The 18,553-nt window shown below is 40.7% G+C and overlaps 2 protein-coding genes across 5 annotated transcripts in view; one reads left to right on the forward strand and one right to left on the reverse strand.

The window, feature by feature from the left end:
* Nucleotides 1-18,553, reverse strand: part of CENPP (centromere protein P) — a 165,977-nt gene that overhangs the window by 112,799 nt on the left and 34,625 nt on the right. The gene's annotated exons all lie outside the window — the stretch shown is intronic.
* On the forward strand, nucleotides 779-17,490 carry OMD (osteomodulin). Of its 3 annotated transcripts, none has more exons than XR_014561213.1 (4): nucleotides 779-2,841; nucleotides 10,777-11,729; nucleotides 15,282-15,733; nucleotides 15,950-17,490. XR_014561213.1 is itself a non-coding variant. In XM_083726853.1 (4 exons), the coding sequence occupies exons 1-3, from the start codon at nucleotides 1,205-1,207 to the stop codon at nucleotides 15,593-15,595; spliced, it is 1,293 nt and encodes a 430-aa protein (XP_083582979.1). In that variant the 5' UTR covers nucleotides 1,154-1,204; the 3' UTR covers nucleotides 15,596-15,606; nucleotides 16,195-17,490. The 3 variants fall into 3 exon arrangements, 1 of the variants encoding a protein (XP_083582979.1); XM_083726853.1 differs by having other exon boundaries at nucleotides 1,154-1,230; nucleotides 15,282-15,606; nucleotides 16,195-17,490; XR_014561214.1 differs by lacking the exon at nucleotides 779-2,841 and adding an exon at nucleotides 4,037-4,203.

Consider the following 18,553-nt stretch of genomic DNA (forward strand, 5'->3'; position numbering starts at 1 on the left):
TGATGGCAAAGTAGATATGGATGTCTAGGAACTACCATGTCTATTCCTGAGGTTAGCCTTGTATTTCATAATTCATTTATACTGTCCACAGGATAACCATTAACATGCATAATCCTTATTTTATATAGCTCAAACTATATGCACAACTTTTTAAAATGTATTGCTGTGTTCCTGTCTCAAGAGATTTGCAATCCATACATAAAACAGAGAAGATTACATAGAAAGGGGAGGGAAATGGATGCAGGAATAGAGACACCAAGAATATGAAACTATTTCAGTTATACATACTTTTGTATAGGAGGGTATGGAATTTAGGGGTTGCTGTGAAAACATTTTCATAATAGAATTTCCCCTGTAGAATTGTGCGAGCCAGTTGGATCCATTAGGCTCCAGGTATGAACCAGCCTAATTGATTGTGTCATAGGGAGGGTTTGAGAGGCAAGAATCCAGGTATTCACAGGGTAATGACAAATGGAGTGATGAATGGTAATTTAATGTTAGGGTCAGTAATAAATTATAATAGTGTTAATAATAGTATCTCACTTATTTCTTCTGGTCAACTTTTCCAGGCAAGTTCCAATTTGGAATATGCTTCCCAGAAAGGACCATCTGTCTACTTTTTAGTGAGCTTTCAAAAATAGCCCAAACATAGTTTCAAACGACCTTTTTCAAATTAAAAATTTATTTGGTGTTGTTACTTTTACTGGTTTTTATTATATTTTGATCTAGTTTGTCGTAATGTTATTTATTTATTACATTTGTATACCATGTTTTTCTTCCACCGTAAGAAGTTGTTCCATCTGCTCAGTGTCATCCAGAGGAGCTCTTCCAGGTGACTAGCAGGCTATTCAGTCCTGGTCATGTTGGACTGTCCACCCAGAGTTAAAACTGCCAAGAGCCTGCTGTGATAAGTTACATCCTTTCCAGCTTGAACAGTAATTAATACAGTCTATGCCAGAAAGATCATTAGCTGCCTCTTGTTGTGTTTGTCTGGATCAGTTTCAGTCTTTTTCTCTCCAGTGCTGGCAGGTTGCTTAGTAGTGAGCAAACATAAGCAGCTAGATAGACAAAAGTTTGTTGTCAGAGGAGGCGACAGCAGGGAGTGGGACCTAAATGTGAGTAACATCTTCTGGATACACTGTTATTGTTCAAAGCATGTTTAACAGAGTGATCCTATACATGTCTACTTAGAAGTAAAGTCCCAATGAGTGCAATGGATCTTACTCCCAAGTAAGTGGGCCTATGACCGCAGCTTTAATTTGTGACATAAATAGACTAGGAAGACTAGGAAGATTAGAAGAGCACATGAAGATTTCTGGAATTCTTGTGAGTATGCAGCATTTAACGGTACTCTGTAGTTCCATTTCTACCTAACAGGGTGGTTCCAATAAAGAGTTGTGCCATTAACCCCATGTCAATTGTACTGAATTCTGCTGAGATGTTTAACAATAGGGTTGTATTTTTGTGTTTTGCCTTCAAGTAAAGAAGGTCCACTCAAGCTAACAAAAGAATCTCTGACCAATCCGAAAGATTAACAAGTGGTAAGAAATAGAGAAGTCTACAGTATCTGGGAAACTCTCAAGCATCATTTCTCAAACTTGGGTCCCCAAATGTTTGACTAAGTTCCATCATTCCTGGCCACTGCCATACCAAGATGATAGGGGGTTGTAATCATTGGGGAAGAGTGCTTTAGAATTAAATTGCAAACAGATGTTAACCACCTTCTTCAATAAAGGAGAAGAGGGACAGTTAAAAGCATAAAATGCCACCAGCACTCAAACAGACTTTATAAGGTGGGTGGTACAGTGGTACCTCGGGTTAAGAACTTAATTCGTTCTGGAGGTATGTTTTTAACCTGAAACTGTTCTTAACCTGAAGAACCACTTTAGCTAATGGGGCCTCCTGCTGCCACCGCACCACCACTGCACAATTTCTGTTCTCATCCTGAAGCAAAGTTCTTAACCCGAGGTAATATTTCTGGGTTAGCGGAGTCTGTAACCTGAAGTGTATGTAACCTGAAGCATATGTAACCCGAGGTACCACAGTAATGACATGTATAGGATCACAGTGTTAAACATGCTTTGAACCATTTGTATATCCAGAAGATGTTAGCTACATTTAGGTCCCACTGAAATCAATATAAAAAGTGAGTTGTGACTAATTTATTTCAACAAGGATTATAATCCAATGAAATGAATTGCTGAAATGCATTTAGCTTGATGTGGTGACAGTGTGTTACAATGGAGCAATCAATAAATCCAGATGTGAGTCATAGACTATTCAGGAATCACAAATCAGAAGGAATCAAGTGATGTTCATGCTTGCACTAGCTGTAAGATTTAGCTTATAACAAGAATGTCAAATAGTTAGCAATGTAAATATGTTGATATAATTTAACAGTAAGTGTCCTTAAAAGGAGAGAATGGTAATATACTTAACTGGACTTTCAGGCAGTAAACAAACTGAATGGACACAAGAATTGGCACTGACAATAAAACAAACAGAGTTGGATGGATCATGCTAAAAATAATCTTGAGCCACCCCTTCAAGTGAAGGAAATTCCTGCCACACCTCAAACCAAACATTAGAGAAAGCAGGCTAAAGCCACATAATTTCACTAGGGTAAAAGTATACTCTTATTTGAATAAACTATTTTGTGCAACAAGCAGCATTTTAAGCGTCTCCGGAGGATTTTTGCAGTAAATTACATTTCATCAAGTACTCATATTCTGAACTAGATACTTCTTATATGGTGACTATGGATTTTAAGGGAAGCACCATCTGACACTTTCTAAAGCTTGCTGCATATTCATTGGCTGAAAACTACAAAATAATTTAGAGGTAGGAAATTATTTGTTTTAAATACTTCTATCTTCTTACTGGTAACGTGCTTCAGATTATTATACAACCTTATTAACCAATTATCATGCTCATTGATTACATACATTTGGCATATATCCAGTGTCATTTCATCTAATTATATTTGTCATGTAGTTTTATCATTGGAAGCATCCAGTGATACTTAGTGATACATAAAACCTTTTGCTCAAATGTATACGGTTAGACATATTTATGTATAAATATAAATAAATTACTCTGATTAGTCACTAAATTCAGGAATTAACATTTGGTGATCTCTTAAAATGGTCTTGACCATGTTGCATAGATATAACAGAAAACAGAACTCTGGCAACTGGAAAATTATGTAATATTGCATAATCCCCAATAAACAGTTAATAGTCTGATTTTATGTTTCACTACCCCACCCCACCCAAAAAAACACCCTACATTCCATCTTTTGCCAGTCTACTTTGCTGAAATATTTCCCCTGCTCTGAAGAAATGGTGATGTCAGTTTTGCTGTGGGGGAGGATCAATGCTTTTGGGAAACAAGAAGGTAGTTCAGGTAGTGGTGAGGTTGATGCCTCTTATAACTATCAAAGCAACTCCATTCTATCAGTGCTGGCAAAATGGTGTGCCAGCATTTTATTTCATCTTGGTGGGTTGGAAAGGCATGCTGAGTGGAGCTGTTTTAATTATTTCTTTTTTACAGTTATATAAAACCTTTTCCTTCAAGGAAGTCAAGGTGCTGTACATGTTTTTCCACTCCCCATTTTATCCTCACAACAACCCTGTGAGATAAGTTAGGCTGAGAGATAATGACCGACCCAAGGTGACCCAGTGAGCTTCATGGCTGAATGGGGATTTAAGCCTGGTCTCCCAGGTCATAGTCCAACACTCTTAACCAATACACCACACTGGCTATGTTTTACTAGACTAGCACTCCAGACGCTGTTTTAGTTGCAATGTTGCATACCCTTGTCTTCATTACTGCCACTTATGTGAGGATCAAGTTATTAGTCTTTTATTTAGGAGTAAGAGTAAGTTGATTGAAGTAAATAATACTTTTAACCTATTCAATCAACGTGACACAACTTTCAGTTGTTTTTCACACGCTAATAGAATCAGTTCATTAACAAAAATGAATTCAACATCAGAAGAATTGAATAGCAAATTAGGAAGCATGAGAACTGGGAAATATATGTCAACATTTAAAAGCTAATATTGTACGGCCAAATCTAGATAAGAAAAAGATGAGATATGAGGAAGCTGGACTTGAAACAAGGGAGAGTGTAGATGAACAGCCACTATAGTACCAAAGCTTGAGAAGAAAGAAGTATCGCCTTCTTTTTGCACACAAAAAGTAAGCTTTTGACCTCATTATCTTCATTTTTGGAAGGGAAGGTGTTTAAAGTGAAGTGGAAAAGACAAAGGGGAAAGTTTGCAAGGAGAAAAGAGAATACAGCCTTAAAGAAGTGTCCCTCGGGAGCTGTGGTATATTGGATTTGTATGAAGAACAGAAAGCAGAGTGTTGTGTGACTATATTACGAAAATGTTGTCTAATATGCTTGGAAGGATTTCACTAATAATGGTATCACAGAAGGTTGTAAGATCAGAGCCCTAGTAAATGCTATAGAAGTCTAGAGAGCTTCTTTATAAAGAAATAATAATACATATTATTTAGATTAGGATATCAATTTTCTCAAGTCACCTCAACAGCTGAATTAGGAAATATTTTTTTCATTTTTAGCATTTGAGCTTGTACAGTAGACATTTACTTTGAAGATAGAATACAGTAAAATAAATATAGCTATGGTCCCAATATTGTCTTTAAATTGATTTAATATCTTATCTTTTAATGTTGAGAGGGAACTACTAGTAGTTTTGCATGCATTATTGATATTTAGACAAAAAGCATGCTTTGTGGTATTTGCCAGTGAAAACAACTAACTGCAGAGTATTGTAGTTTTATAGTTTTATATTTTTAACTCATAAACACTTCTCAGCTTGACTTTAAATATATTCTGAATTAGAATAGCTAAACATATTTCATAATTCTGGTCCTATTGCAGTATCAGATCATATTCCTGTTTCTTGGTCCATTTTATTTTTGTGTAAAATGTCTCCTTTTGAATTAACTGGAAACTGAGTATTAGATACTTTTAGTATTAGTAGCAAGACATGAAATTTCTAGTGTCAGGGACATCAATTCAGCAGTGGCTGTACATCAGACTTTATGGGACAGGCCCAGCTATAGAAAGAAGAAAACCATAAGAGAATAGATTTACAACATAATCCTATACGTGATTACTCAAAAGTTGAATCAAATGGATTTACACCCAGCTAAGTGGGTTTAGGACTGCTGCCCTAATGTCCTGTGCGAGACCTACTCTTGATCTCTGGAGATACTTAAGAAAACTAAAAACCACATTTAACTCTTTCCACATCTTGAAAAAATGATTTCTCTTAAGAATTTTGCTGACCAACATTGTGGGAAGTCAGTGATAAAAAGAGCAGATTACTGGTACATCAACTGATGCAAACTAAAAACATGAATCATATACTAAATGTTAAAACTTCAGGTAATATTATTGATAGGGTAAGATTTCCCTTGGTTAGGATCCAAACACTTCTCTACATCTCATGTAAATGTCCTGTTCATGAGCAAGATGACTGAAATGGTCATGTACAGTCAGCTTCAGACGTGCTTGGAGGAAGCAGTTTATTTTGGTGAAACGTGGGTTAAACAAGGTAACTGTCAGGAGGATTTGTAGCTCCTTGACTGACCGAACCCAGAGTACTCATTAATGATTCCTCACCATCCTGGAAAAAAGAGACAAGTGGGGCCCATTGTTGTTCAATGCTTTTATAAATGACTTGGAAGAAGGAATTGATGGGATGCTCATCAAATTTGCCAGTGGCACCAAACTGGGAAGGGTAGCTAATGCCACAGAAGACAGAATCAGAATTCCAAATGACCTTAACAGATTACGGAACTTAGGCAGGAAGAACCAGACACACAAATATAGGACGGGGGACACCTGTCTTACTAGCAGTACATGTGAAAACGATCTAGGGGTCTTGGTGGACCACAACCTTAACATGAGTCAACAGTGTGATGCAGCAGCAAAAAAAGCTACTGCTATTCTAGGATGCATCAACAGAAGTATAGGGTCCAGATCAAGGGAAGTAATAGCACCACTCTATTCTGCCTTGGTCAGACCATGCCTAGAATACTGTGTCCAGTTCTGGGCACCACAATTTAATAAGGATGTTGACAAGATGAAACGTGTGCAGAGGAGGGCAACCAAGATGATCAGGGGTCTGGAAACTAAGCCTTATGAGGAACACTTGAAGGAACTGGGCATGTTTAGTCTGGAAAAGAGGAAACTGAGAAGAGATATGATAGCCATCTTCAAATATCTTAAGGGCTGTCACATGGAAGATGGAGCATGCTTGTGTTTTCCTACTCAAGTTACATAAAAGGAGATTCTGACTAAACATTTGGAAAAACTTTCTGACAGTAAGAGCTGTTTGGCAGTGGAACAGACTCCCATGAGAGGTGGTAGAATCTCCTTCCTTGGAGGTTTTTAAGCCATCAGTCATGAATTCTTTAACTGAGATTCCTTCATGGAAGGGGGCTGGACTAGATGACCCTTGGGTCCCTTACAACTATGGTTCTATGATTCTATTATTTCATTCTAGCTTCAGGCCTGAGTATGGCACTGAGGCAGCCTTTGTTACACGAGTAATCATCTTTATCAGGAGAGAAACAGGAGGACTATGGCCTATCGCTTATCGTTGATTTCCTGGCAGGTTTTGATATTACTGATATTATTTGTAAACCACCCTTCATCCGAAGATCCCAGGGTGGCTCATACAAATACAAAATGAGAAAACAAAGTACACAATAAAACTAAAACAAACCAATAACCGCCCCCCCCCCCCAACAGTTTTATAAAGCCATAGAATATTGAGCAGCTGAACACCTGGTTAAAAAGAAACACTTTCACTTGGCACCTAAAGATTTTAATGAAGGCGCCAAGCAAGCCACCCTGGGGAGAACATTCCACATATGGGAATTCCACTGCAGAAAAAAAACTGTTCTCATGTTGCCACCTTCTGGACCTCTTATAGAGGACACAGAGGTGCTTTCCATTAGCTTTGGCTGGTGGCCCAGATACATTGCTATCTGGATAGGGATATCCTAACTCATGTTGCCTATGCTCTAGTTAAAGTAACTTTCAGGTTAGATTATAGCAATGCATTATACATAGGGTTGCCTCTGAAGACAGTTCAGAAACTTCAGCTGGTGCAGAATTTGGCAGTCAGGTTTCTCACTGGGGCAAGATAGTTTGAGCATATTACACCAATCCTGGCCTGACTGCACTGGCTACCAATTAGTTTCCATGCCCAATTCAAATTGCTGGTTTTGACCTGTTGTTGTTTAGTTGTTTCGTCGTGTCCGACTCTTCGTGAGCCCATGGACCAGAGCACCCCAGGCACTCCTGTCTTCCACTGCCTCCCACAGTTTGGTCAAACTCATGCTGGTAGCTTCAAGAACACTGTTCAACCATATCGTCCTCTGTCATCCCCTTCTCCTTGTGCCCTCCATCTTTCCCAACATCAGGGTCTTTTCCAGGGAGTCGTCTCTTCTCATGAGGTAGCCAAAGTATTGGAGCCTCAGCTTCAGGATCTGTCCTTCCAGTGAGCACTCAGGGCTGATTTCCTGAAGAATGGATAGGTTTGATCTTCTTGCAGTCCATGGGACTCTCAAGAGTCTCCTCCAGCACCATAATTCAAAAGCATCAATTCTTCGGCAATCAGCCTTCTCTATGGTCCAGCTCTCACAGCTCTAAAGCCTTAAATGGCTCAGGACATCCTAAAGGTAAAGGTAAAGGTACCCCTGCCCGTACGGGCCAGTCTTGCCAGACTCTGGGGTTGTGCGCCCATCTCACTCAAGAGGCCGGGGGCCAGCGCTGTCCGGAGACACTTCCGGGTCACGTGGCCAGTGTGACATCGCTGCTCTGGCGAGCCAGAGCCGCACACGGAAACGCCGTTTACCTTCCCGCTGGTAAGCGGTCCCTATTTATCTACTTGCACCCGGAGGTGCTTTCGAACTGCTAGGTTGGCAGGCGCTGGGACCGAGCAGCGGGAGCGCACCCCGCCGCAGGGATTCGAACCGCCGACCTTTCGATTGGCAAGTCCTAGGCGCTGAGGCTTTAACCCACAGCGCCACCTGCGTCCCTCCAGGACATCCTACATGGCCTTAAATGGCTCAGGATGGTCCTACATCTCTCCCCATCTGAACCAACCCAGACCTTTGGATCATCACCTGAGGCCCTTCTTCAACCACCTCCTCCTTTTCATCCTCTACTTAATCTCATCTACTTCCTTTAATCACCCTGACATTCAGCCATCAATAACACACAACCTTTCTAACTTAAGCATTCTGTTAATTTTCCCCACATTCCCATAGTTACATTTGCCAGTTTTCCTCTTCACTCTGAGTATTCTAACAATTGTGCATGTTCATAATTACCGTATTTTTCGCACCATAGGACGCACTTTTTCTCCTCCAAAAATGAAGGGGAAATGTGTGTGCGTCCTATGGTGCGAATGCAGGCTTTCGCTGAAGCTGGAGAGCGATGGGGGGTTGGTGCGCACCGACCCCTCTCGCTCTCCAGGCTTCAGGAGAGCCCCACCGCCAGCCCCACAAGCTCGGGGGACAGCGGGGAGGCGGAACGCTGCCATCCCGCTGTCCCCCGACTTGGTTAGAAGGCTGGCGGGGGGGAGAAGCCTGCTCCTCCCCGTCGCCAGCCCCGCAAACTCGGGGGACAGCGGGAGAGGCGCAGCGCACCCTTCCCGCTGCCCCCCGACATGGTTTGGAGGCTGGCGGAGGGCTTCCTCCTCCCCCAGCCCCGCAAGCTCCCAGAGCGATGCCAAAGCTGCGCGCAGCTTCGGCATGGCTCTGGGTCCCGTTCTGGGGGAGGGGGAAGCTCGGTCGTGGGGGGCTGCTTTAGGAGCCTCCATAGGCGCCCGTCACCTCTCCAGCCGGGAGAGCACGCACGGGGCTAAAGCAGCCCCCCACGACCCTCTCCCGGCTGGAGAGGTGACGCGCGCATATGGCCGCTGCTCCCTGACCTGCTCTTTGGGGCTGGTGGTGGGCTTCCCCCGCCAGCCCCAAAGAGCAGGTCAAAAGGAACCTGAAGCCTGGAGAGCGAGAGGTGTCGGTGCGCACCGACCCCTCTCGCTCTCCAGGCTTCCAAGGTAGCCGCCTGAACGCACCTTAAACGGCACCTTGTTTTAGAGTGGGAAAACAAAAGGGGGAAAATTCTCCCACTCTCTGCGCAGCGCCTCCTGCCGCTTCGCTGAAGGGGCGCTGGGCAGAGAGCAGAAGAATTTTTTTCCCTTGTTCTCCCCCCTCTAAAACAAGGTGCGTCCTATTGTCCGGTATGTCCTATGGTGCGAAAAATACGGTACATTTTATAGCTATGTACTTTGGGCATTGTTAAACGGGTAGTAAAGGAACCCAAGAAAATATAAATATTTCCCTGGACCTCTGTTTCCTTTATCCACTCTTTCCACAGATGCATCTCTCAGATTAAGCAGTGTGTGAGCAGCAAGAAACTTTAGTATATATTCTGACCCCCTGCTTTCCAGCACTGCCTCTGAACTCTCTGACCTAAGCTTCCTAGTTCCTGGGATCTCTTCCAAATCGTCTTCTAATCCTCAACCTATTACTTCTGTCTCTATAGCTGGAATGAAATTTTAATCCAAACCCACAACTTTCCCTTCCACCACAGAAGCTAAACTATGAATATTCCTTTCCTTGCCCTCACTTTAGTGCTTGAGCTGTTGAGAAACACGTGGAAATAAATGCCATTTGACAGTTATGCCTGTATATTTCTCTTAGAACCAAACTGCATTAAATTTCTGAGGCAGTAAATAATTTTTATGTGGCATCTTTTCAGAAGACCTGTCATATAGCTGGGTTACATCAACTGTGTTTATACTGCCAGCAAGTCACAAAGTTTCCTTAAAGGATCTTTTGCCGCAACTTCCTTTCCTTTCCACTGGACACCACAAAATATAGCTTGTAGTAATGTATTTCTCCCCTATTATTTAGCTTACTCTTCCATCTGCTCAGTAGTTGTACAGTATATGTTTTACAGTTTAAATAGATGTGCAGTATGCTATTGAATTTTGAAAGGTTAAAAAAAAATAAAAATTTAAAAACTGGGTGGCAAAAGAAAAAAGTTTCAGAATATATCCTTATCTATGAACTTCCTCAACACAAAACATGACTTACAAACCTCTAGTCTCATACACTTACATACTAAAGTAATGTATTTAATGTATATGTCAGCATACCAGCAACCAAATACTTATTGTGCCAACAAAAATGTTTAGGAAGGGAAATAACAAACATTTTATGTCAACAAATCTTCTCCTCATACTGCAGTGGCAAGGTACCTGAAAGAAAGTGGCCAACACAAGCAATGGGGTGATCCGCAAGAACAAGAAAATTAAAATGTCAAATTAATACACTTTTGAGTACATTTTGATTCATTTATTTTTGCCGTGAAGAGTTCATGTATTATCATCAACAGTTCTTAGGTTTGCAGTTGAGCTCTGAATTATCTGGAAGACTTGAAAATAGTTGCTAGTTAAGAGGTAGCAGATCTCTTTCATATTTAGCTAAAAGTAGTTGAAAAACATTTCAACTATTATATAATAATTTACCAAGAAATGTTCTGATTCAAACCATACACAGTATTTTAGCTCCAAGCCTAAAGTACGGTATGTTTTAGTCTCAAAACCGTACAATGGTTAATTCTCAGACAAAACAATATTAAAAAATGACAACATAATTTTGCCAATTACACAACAGTCTTATTAATACATTTTGTTTTGTTTTGTTTTGTTTCCACAGGTTATCAGATCAGAACTTGAATATGGGAATCCTGAGTCAACTGTTAACTATCACTCTCCTCTTTGGAGTCCCAGTGTTCTGCCAATATGACTATGAGGATGACTATGATAATGAAATGGATAATGAATATCCATCCATTTTTCATCATATTCCTAGCATAGAATACGCCATTCCTTATCCCAGCACACCTGCTCAGTGTGCCAAAGAATGCTTTTGCCCACCAACTTTCCCACTAACAATGTACTGTGATAATCGTAAACTTCAGACTATACCGAGAATTCCCAGTCACGTCCAGCAACTCTATCTACAGAATAACGACATTGAAGCTGTGCCTGTGGAATCCTTTGTTAATGCTACTGCCCTGAAAGAAATTAATCTCAGCCACAACAAAATTAAGTCTCACATGATTGACATAGGTGTCTTTGGCAAACTTTCAAATCTAGTACAACTCCATTTAGAACACAATCTGCTGGAAGAAATTCCATCCCCTCTACCTAGAAGCTTAGAACGATTGCTCCTGGGTTTCAATCAGATTTCCAGGTTGCCCAGCAAAGACCTAGAAGGTTTAGTAAACATGACTATGCTTGACCTCTGCAATAACCACCTTGAAGATTCTCAACTGAAACAAACACATTTTTCAAAGATGAAAAACCTAATGCAGATCAACCTCTGCAGCAACAGACTTCAATCAATGCCTCCAGATCTACCATTTTCACTTATGCATCTTTCCCTTGAAAATAACTCAATTTCTCTCATTCCAGATAATTATTTCCAGAAACTTCCAAAGCTCACTGCTATAAGAATGACACACAACAATCTGCATGAGGTTCCTTATAATGCTTTTAACCTTTCTAATCTTGTGGAACTCAATCTTGGGCACAATAAACTGAAGCAAGTATTCTACATTCCAAGAACCCTGCAGCATTTGTACATAGAAGACAATGACATGGAAGGTTGGTTGAATTACTATTTTAAAGAGTTATTTCTGTAATGTAATCCTTTGTTTTCAATGATCTAGTCTCTGTAAAGTTAATATCAGTTTTTAACCATTCTTCATACTGTTAGCTATGCAGGGTGACAGAGAAGTTAGAGCATAAATGGTGGAATATCTACCCTATTCTTCTAAAATATTTTTAGAAGAGTAAGGCAAAGAAGTTAGAGCAAGGCAACGTAATATTAAAAAATGTAATTTTTTTTTTAAGTGCTAAGAGGAAGGCATGTTTGGCAAACTCTCACTATGATCAACTCCTGCCCAGAAACTATGTCCCCACTGTGGAAGAACGTGTGGTCCAGAATTGGCCTTCACAGTCACTTACGGACCCACGGTTAAGACCGTGTTCATGGAAAACAATCTTACTCAGCTACGAGTTATTGCCAAAGAAGAAGAAGAAATTTCTTATTTGAAGTAAACAAAATAAATAAATGGATATATGTAGACTACAAGTTTCTCATGATCTCTCAGACTGTTGTGTAAGACCAAGGTAGATGCGTAGAAGGAAACAAATGAGAAACTGGAAAACTTAATGGTTTAAAAAATAAAATATGAACTGAAAACCACAGCCTTTCCAGCAGCCCTGGTTTCTGTCTTTGGTTGAGTTGTGGTTGAGTTGATTAAAGCTAAAGTTTGAGTGGGTAAAGTTGAAGTCAAATTATTATTATTATTTGCTCTTACTAGTTGCTTCTTCTTTACAAAAGTAAATAAAAATCATGACAAGACAGAAGTAATATTAGTAAAGAAATCTGGTTCTTTGCAAGAGATAGGCTTGCTAGTAATCACTGGGTTATCTAACCCTATCAGACCAAGCATATAGCTTAGTTCTCCTGAACCTAGTTTTAGTCCTATATAAGCAGGGGTCTTTAATAAAATACTTCATCCAATACACTAGCTGGAGCTCATCTTCTGATGGGCCTAAGATATTCAGCCAGAATTGCAGCCATTGCAGTGGATTATAGAGTTGTTAAAGGTGCACGTGTTGAGGTTGAGGTCTGTATGTACCAAATAGGACATTTTTTCATGTATGAGTTGCCTTGCATCAAGGTAAAAAAGATTAGTAGTAAGAAAAAGGTATTTTTTGCTGGTATTGCTGAGGCTCCCCCAGAAGAATTTCACCAATGTTCCTTCTGTTGTTTTAAAAGAATGTATTTGTTCAGTTTCAAGTAGAAATAACTTGAATGGCATATAGATGAAGGATCAGGTGAGGACATAGGAGGATTGCACAGACTTACCATTTCTTGCAATGTTTCCATGTCATTCTGCAACATTGACAGGGGTAATGACTCTATTGGTACCTGCAGGGATCCACCAGTTGTGGATACTACATCTGTGATCAGACTGTATCCAGCAGCTGTCTAAGCTATTTTTAAAGCTGCTTTTTAGTATTCATTGAGAATTTTTATTATTATTGGATTGTCTTATGGATGCTCTAATATTGTCTAGCAACTAGAGTGAAATATTGCACCTTATTGTCAGCATATGTGAGAAAGATTTGATTTTATCTTATTTTATGTGAAAGTTTGAATATGCATTTGAGACAATACTGTACTACAGCAAAGACACAGGGGAAAAACAAAATTATTACTTTCAAAGTTATTCTGCATGGGTTGTAATGAAGAAAGCAACATGCCATGTGTGCTGTCATGATTGCAAGGTAAGATTCCACTCAGCCAACCCTGGTGGTAAATGCTACTGTGTGAAAAATGAAAGGGAGGGGGGGAGCAGCAGTCCATATACCTTATTATTCTACAAGCTTCGTCACCTGCTTCGTCACCCATTATTCCCAAGATTCTCATATTCCCAAATTGATTCAACTCAGACCATAGTTTGGACCAGTCATAGTTGAAAATCTAAAGTACATTTTGACCTCTAAGTTACAACCAACCAACCAACCAACCATGGTCTAGCACTGTTAAATGAATTGCTTTCATTTAACATCTTAGCATTCTATCTCATAATAGCACTCTTATATCCATGCTGCAATCTCTTTCATTACTACAAGCTCAAGTTATACAATGTTAGTTCTTAGTTAAATCACAGGTGGGGGCGGGGAGTCACAAAAGCTTGAAAGCAAAGATTCCTACAATATATAAGATTAAAAGCCTCACAGAATCATGTTATACTTCTTAAAAAACAAAGAAGTTACAGTGTGATTCTGTACATATCTACTGAGAAATTACCGTATTTTTCATCCCATAGGACGCTCCGTCCCATAGGACGCACCTAGTTTTTTGGGGGGGAAATAAAGGAAAAAAAAATTTCCTTTATTTCCCCCCCCCCAAAAGCAGGTCGGGGAAACCGAGCCAGGTCGAGGAACGGCGCTGCGCCTCCCTGAGCTTGTGGGGCTGGCCGATGTCTGCCTCAGGCGCAGGCTGCTATCCGCAGTGTGGGGAGCCCTGCGGGGAACCCCTGCAGGGCTCCCCACGCTGCAGATGTCTATCCGGCGCGCGGGGCGCTCTGCTTCAGGGCGCTCCGCCCGCCGGGCGGCAGGCTGCTATCTGCAGCATGGGGAGCCCTGCAGGGAACCCCTGCAGGGCTCCCCACGCTGCGGATGTCTGTCCGGCAGGGTGCTCCGCCCGCCGGGCGGCAGGCTGCTATCCGCAGCGTGGGGAGCCCTGCGGGGAACCCCTGCAGGGCTCCCCACGCTGCGGATGTCTGCCCGGCGTGCGGGGCGCTCTGCTTCAGGGCGCTCCGCCCGCCGGCGGCAGGCTGCTATGTGCAGCGTGGGGAGCCCTGCGGGGAACCCCTGCAGGGCTCCCCACGCTGCGGATGTCTGTCCGGCAGGGCGCTCCGCCCGCCGGGCGGCAGGCTGCTATCCGCAGCGTCGGGAGCCCTGCGGGGAACCCCTGCAGGGCTCCCCACGCTGCGGATGTGCTCCCGAAGCGCCGGGCGCTCTGCTTTCAGGGCACCCGACGCTCCAGGAAGCAGGCTGCTATCCGCAGCCTAGACATCCCTGCCAGACCTCCTGCAGGGCTGCCCAGGCTGCGGATGTCTTCCTGAAGCCTGGAGAGCGAGAGGGGTCGGTGCGCACCGACCTCTCTCGCTCTCCAAGCTTCAGCGAAAGCCTGCATTCGCCCCATAGGATGCACCCAGATTTCCCCTTCATTTTTGGAGGGGAAAAAGTGCGTCTTATGGGGCGAAAAATACGGTAAGTTCCGACAAGTTCAACAGGGCTTACTCCCAGGAAAGTGGATATGTAATTGTAGCTTTATATTGTTAAAGTGAATAAGTGGTTTCATCTTAACTATAGGTAGTCTGACATAACTAATCATACAGTTCTATGCATTTCTACTCAAACATCACTGACATCAATGGGACTTGTATAATGTATCAATGTATCAGAATCCACTCTTAGTATCTTATAAATGACTACAGAAGGAAAAAATCAGCTCCTTTTAAAGCATTTCTTGGTTGGATTATTCTGAGTACCATTTTTGCTTCTATGATAGCAAATCAGCATTTCAGAATTAATAATTCCACCTTTTTAACACATTGCTTTATCTTTTTACAGTAATCAATGTTACCTTAATGTGTCCTACTATTGATCCACTGAACCTCAATCACTTAACCTACTTACGAGTGGAACACAACAAGCTCACCACTCCAATAAGTACATATGCCTTCTTCTGCTTTCCACATATACGCAGTATTTATTATGGTGAACAAAAAATTGATGCCAACCAGCAAACACAGCTGAGAACGCCAGTGTTCCAAAGATACTTAACACCAGAAGAGTATGAAGAAGCAGAAGATCACGAAGAACAAGATCATGATCATAATCAAAGGGAAAGGGATGATGATTACTTTGACCCTTATGTATATTAAGAGGTTATAAGGTATAGTAGTATTATGACAATTTATTTTCTTATAAATAGAGAAAATACCCATTTTAAAAAGCAAACAAAATCTTTTGAAAATGCAAAATATTTGTGGGACTTGTGAAGCAGGTCTGCATATTTTTCAGTAGCACCTTAAAGACCAACTAAGTTAGTTCTTGGTATGAGCTTTCGTGTGCATGCACACTTCTTCAGATACGCATCTGAAGAAGTGTGCATGCACACGAAAGCTCATACCAAGAACTAACTTAGTTGGTCTTTAAGGTGCTACTGGAAGGAATTTTTTTTGTTTTGACTATGGCAGACCAACACGGCTACCTATCTGTAACTGCATATTTTTCAGCATTTATTTATCAAATTTCAACCTACAATGAAAAACTACTTCCCATATTTTTCAAACCAGACAATGTTGGAACAGAAAACGATTCTAAATATCTTACCTACCCAATAAGAATCTTTCAACTATATATACAAACACACAGTATCAACTTTGCTTGTGTGATATATTTCTAGCTACAGATATTATTGAACTTAATGTCTGCATTATGGAATAATGACATTCTCAAATGAGAATATTATTTTTCCTAGGTACACCATATATAGTACAAGTTAAAAGCATGGTCACAATCCTAGGGAGGCCAGTGTAAAAGTCATCACTGATGTAAAAGGACCTGGACGGGACTTTAAGAAAATGTTAGGATTCCATTATGAGAACCAGCTACAATCAAATAATTAAAAGTCCACAATTACAACAGGTTTGGCCATAATTCACATTTTGCTGCTTTATAAATACTTTATTATTCAAATATATGCTCAGAAAAACATACTGCAACAATAGTCAGTTAAAAAAGAAGGCTATTAGAAATGTGCTTCTAGTGTAAGTTTTCTATATGGTGCTTTGTGCATTTAAAGTGGATCTAAGATGTAATCTGCCCCAGTGTTCACCAACATTCAAATGTTTGTGAACATACAAATACAAAACCAGAACTAGTTTACATTCAATTCAGTGACAATACAGATCAATTATGAGAGGAAAGTTGTCTTTTTATGAAGCATCTGGTAATTCTTTTACTCTGCTGGCTGGTTCCCATGGCTTAACACTATGTAACCAAGTCTCAGAGGGCCCTTGGGCTTGCAAGCTACCCTTGCTCCCTTCTCCCCCTCTTGCACAGCCAAGAGGAAGGAGTTCTGTCAATTTCCTTTCAGTTTCAATAATCTCAATTTAGTTTAATGTGCAAACCAGGAATCCTGGTTAAAAAACAAACAGCAGTTAAGCAAGGCAGCTTTATAACCCATGGTTTCACATTTTCTTGTTTAGCAATTAACATATTTTTTTTTTGTTTTGAACCCGGATCTGTTGCAAATGGAAGAGGTTTTTCTGGGGTTTGCTGGTGGCTCACCCACGAAGTGCTAAACCATGGACTTAGCATTACAGTCATACCTCGGGTTACAGACACTTCAGGTTGAGCGTTTTTGGGTTGCGCACCACGCCGAACCTAGAAGTATCAGAACGGGTTACTTCTGGGTTTCAGCTCTCGTGCATGCGTAGAAACACAAAATCACGCTTTGCGCGTGCACAGACACGGCGCTGCGGGTTGCAAACGTGTCTCCCGCATGGATCACATTCACAACCTGAGCATCCACTATACATGTGAACCAACCCAGCATTTCCTCTTTGTACATAATTTTGTAACAGACAAGTAATTATGCAAACCTGATGCTTGTCAGCAACACACATAGATTGAATTATATAAGCAGCTAGATTGTAACTATGTAATGTTTAGTTAGCTATATATCTAAGCATTTACAAATAAATGTACAATATACTTTAAAATGTAACAGATTTCTTCTGGCAGATTATCTAAATAAAGTTATCAGTAAAAACATGCACTGAAAATGTGACATTTATTATTCATTTTGCCCCTCCCCCATGGGGAAAAAGCTTTATTATGTTTTTCTAAATAAATTCTGTTTCTGACACTGCACTGAAGTACTTGAGAAGCAATACCATTTCTGAACAAGAGGTTGCTCAGCATTTAACAGATGTTTTGTATTCTTAGAGATTACTTATAATATATTAACATTCCAATGTAATACATATTCAGTTTCCTTTCTTTTATTGCTTTCTAAAGCTCTGAATTGCAAAAACAAAATGATATCCGACAGGGGAAACTTCAATAGATGTACTTCAGAGTTAATATCAAAGTTCATTTTAGCTATACCAGACTATACATTTACTGTACATTGAGATATTATAGAAATAGTGACCTACCTATCTAAATCTCTTCCATTCCAGAGAAAAGATCATAGATGCATTGGAACAGCCGTATTTTTCTTAGTACAGTTACTCGGGAAGTGGTGGCATACTATAATGTGCTGCCACTTCCAGGGCTGTTTTTCAGTAAACATGGCAAGCAGCACACCTTCTAGCTGCTCCAAACAGCTAAAGTTGGGTTTTATTAAGGAAAAAAGTGACAGGAAGCCTTCAGGCCACCTTATTTTTAAAAAACTAAGTAGGAACAGATCATGCTCAGAAGGGTCCACGGGCTTCTAATCTATTTTGCATATATACATTACAGTCAAAACATGTTTTGTCAGATGTGGTCACAGGAAGTTTGCTACAAAGTGTGGAGTGAACTGAAGTCCTTTCCTCTACCTTTGACCAGCTCCTTTGCCTGTGCCCATAACCCATCTTTTGTAGTGCTGCATCACTTGTACTGACCAATTCACACTGCACATGGCAACAGTATTTTTTGAAAAAATGTCATGCCTTTATGAAAAAATAACAATCCAGTAAGACATATGAAATAGAATGAATTTTAAAAAGAGAAAAAGAAAAGTACAAAATATAGGGTTCACAACTATTACCTCGTAACTTTAAGTACATTCTTAAGAGACTACAAAGTATTTGACTTACCGGTATATACTCTAGGCCTAGGGCACACTG

Source organism: Podarcis gaigeae, assembly GCF_964106915.1.
Source record: "Podarcis gaigeae genome assembly, chromosome: 2".
Classification (NCBI taxonomy): domain Eukaryota; kingdom Metazoa; phylum Chordata; class Lepidosauria; order Squamata; family Lacertidae; genus Podarcis; species Podarcis gaigeae.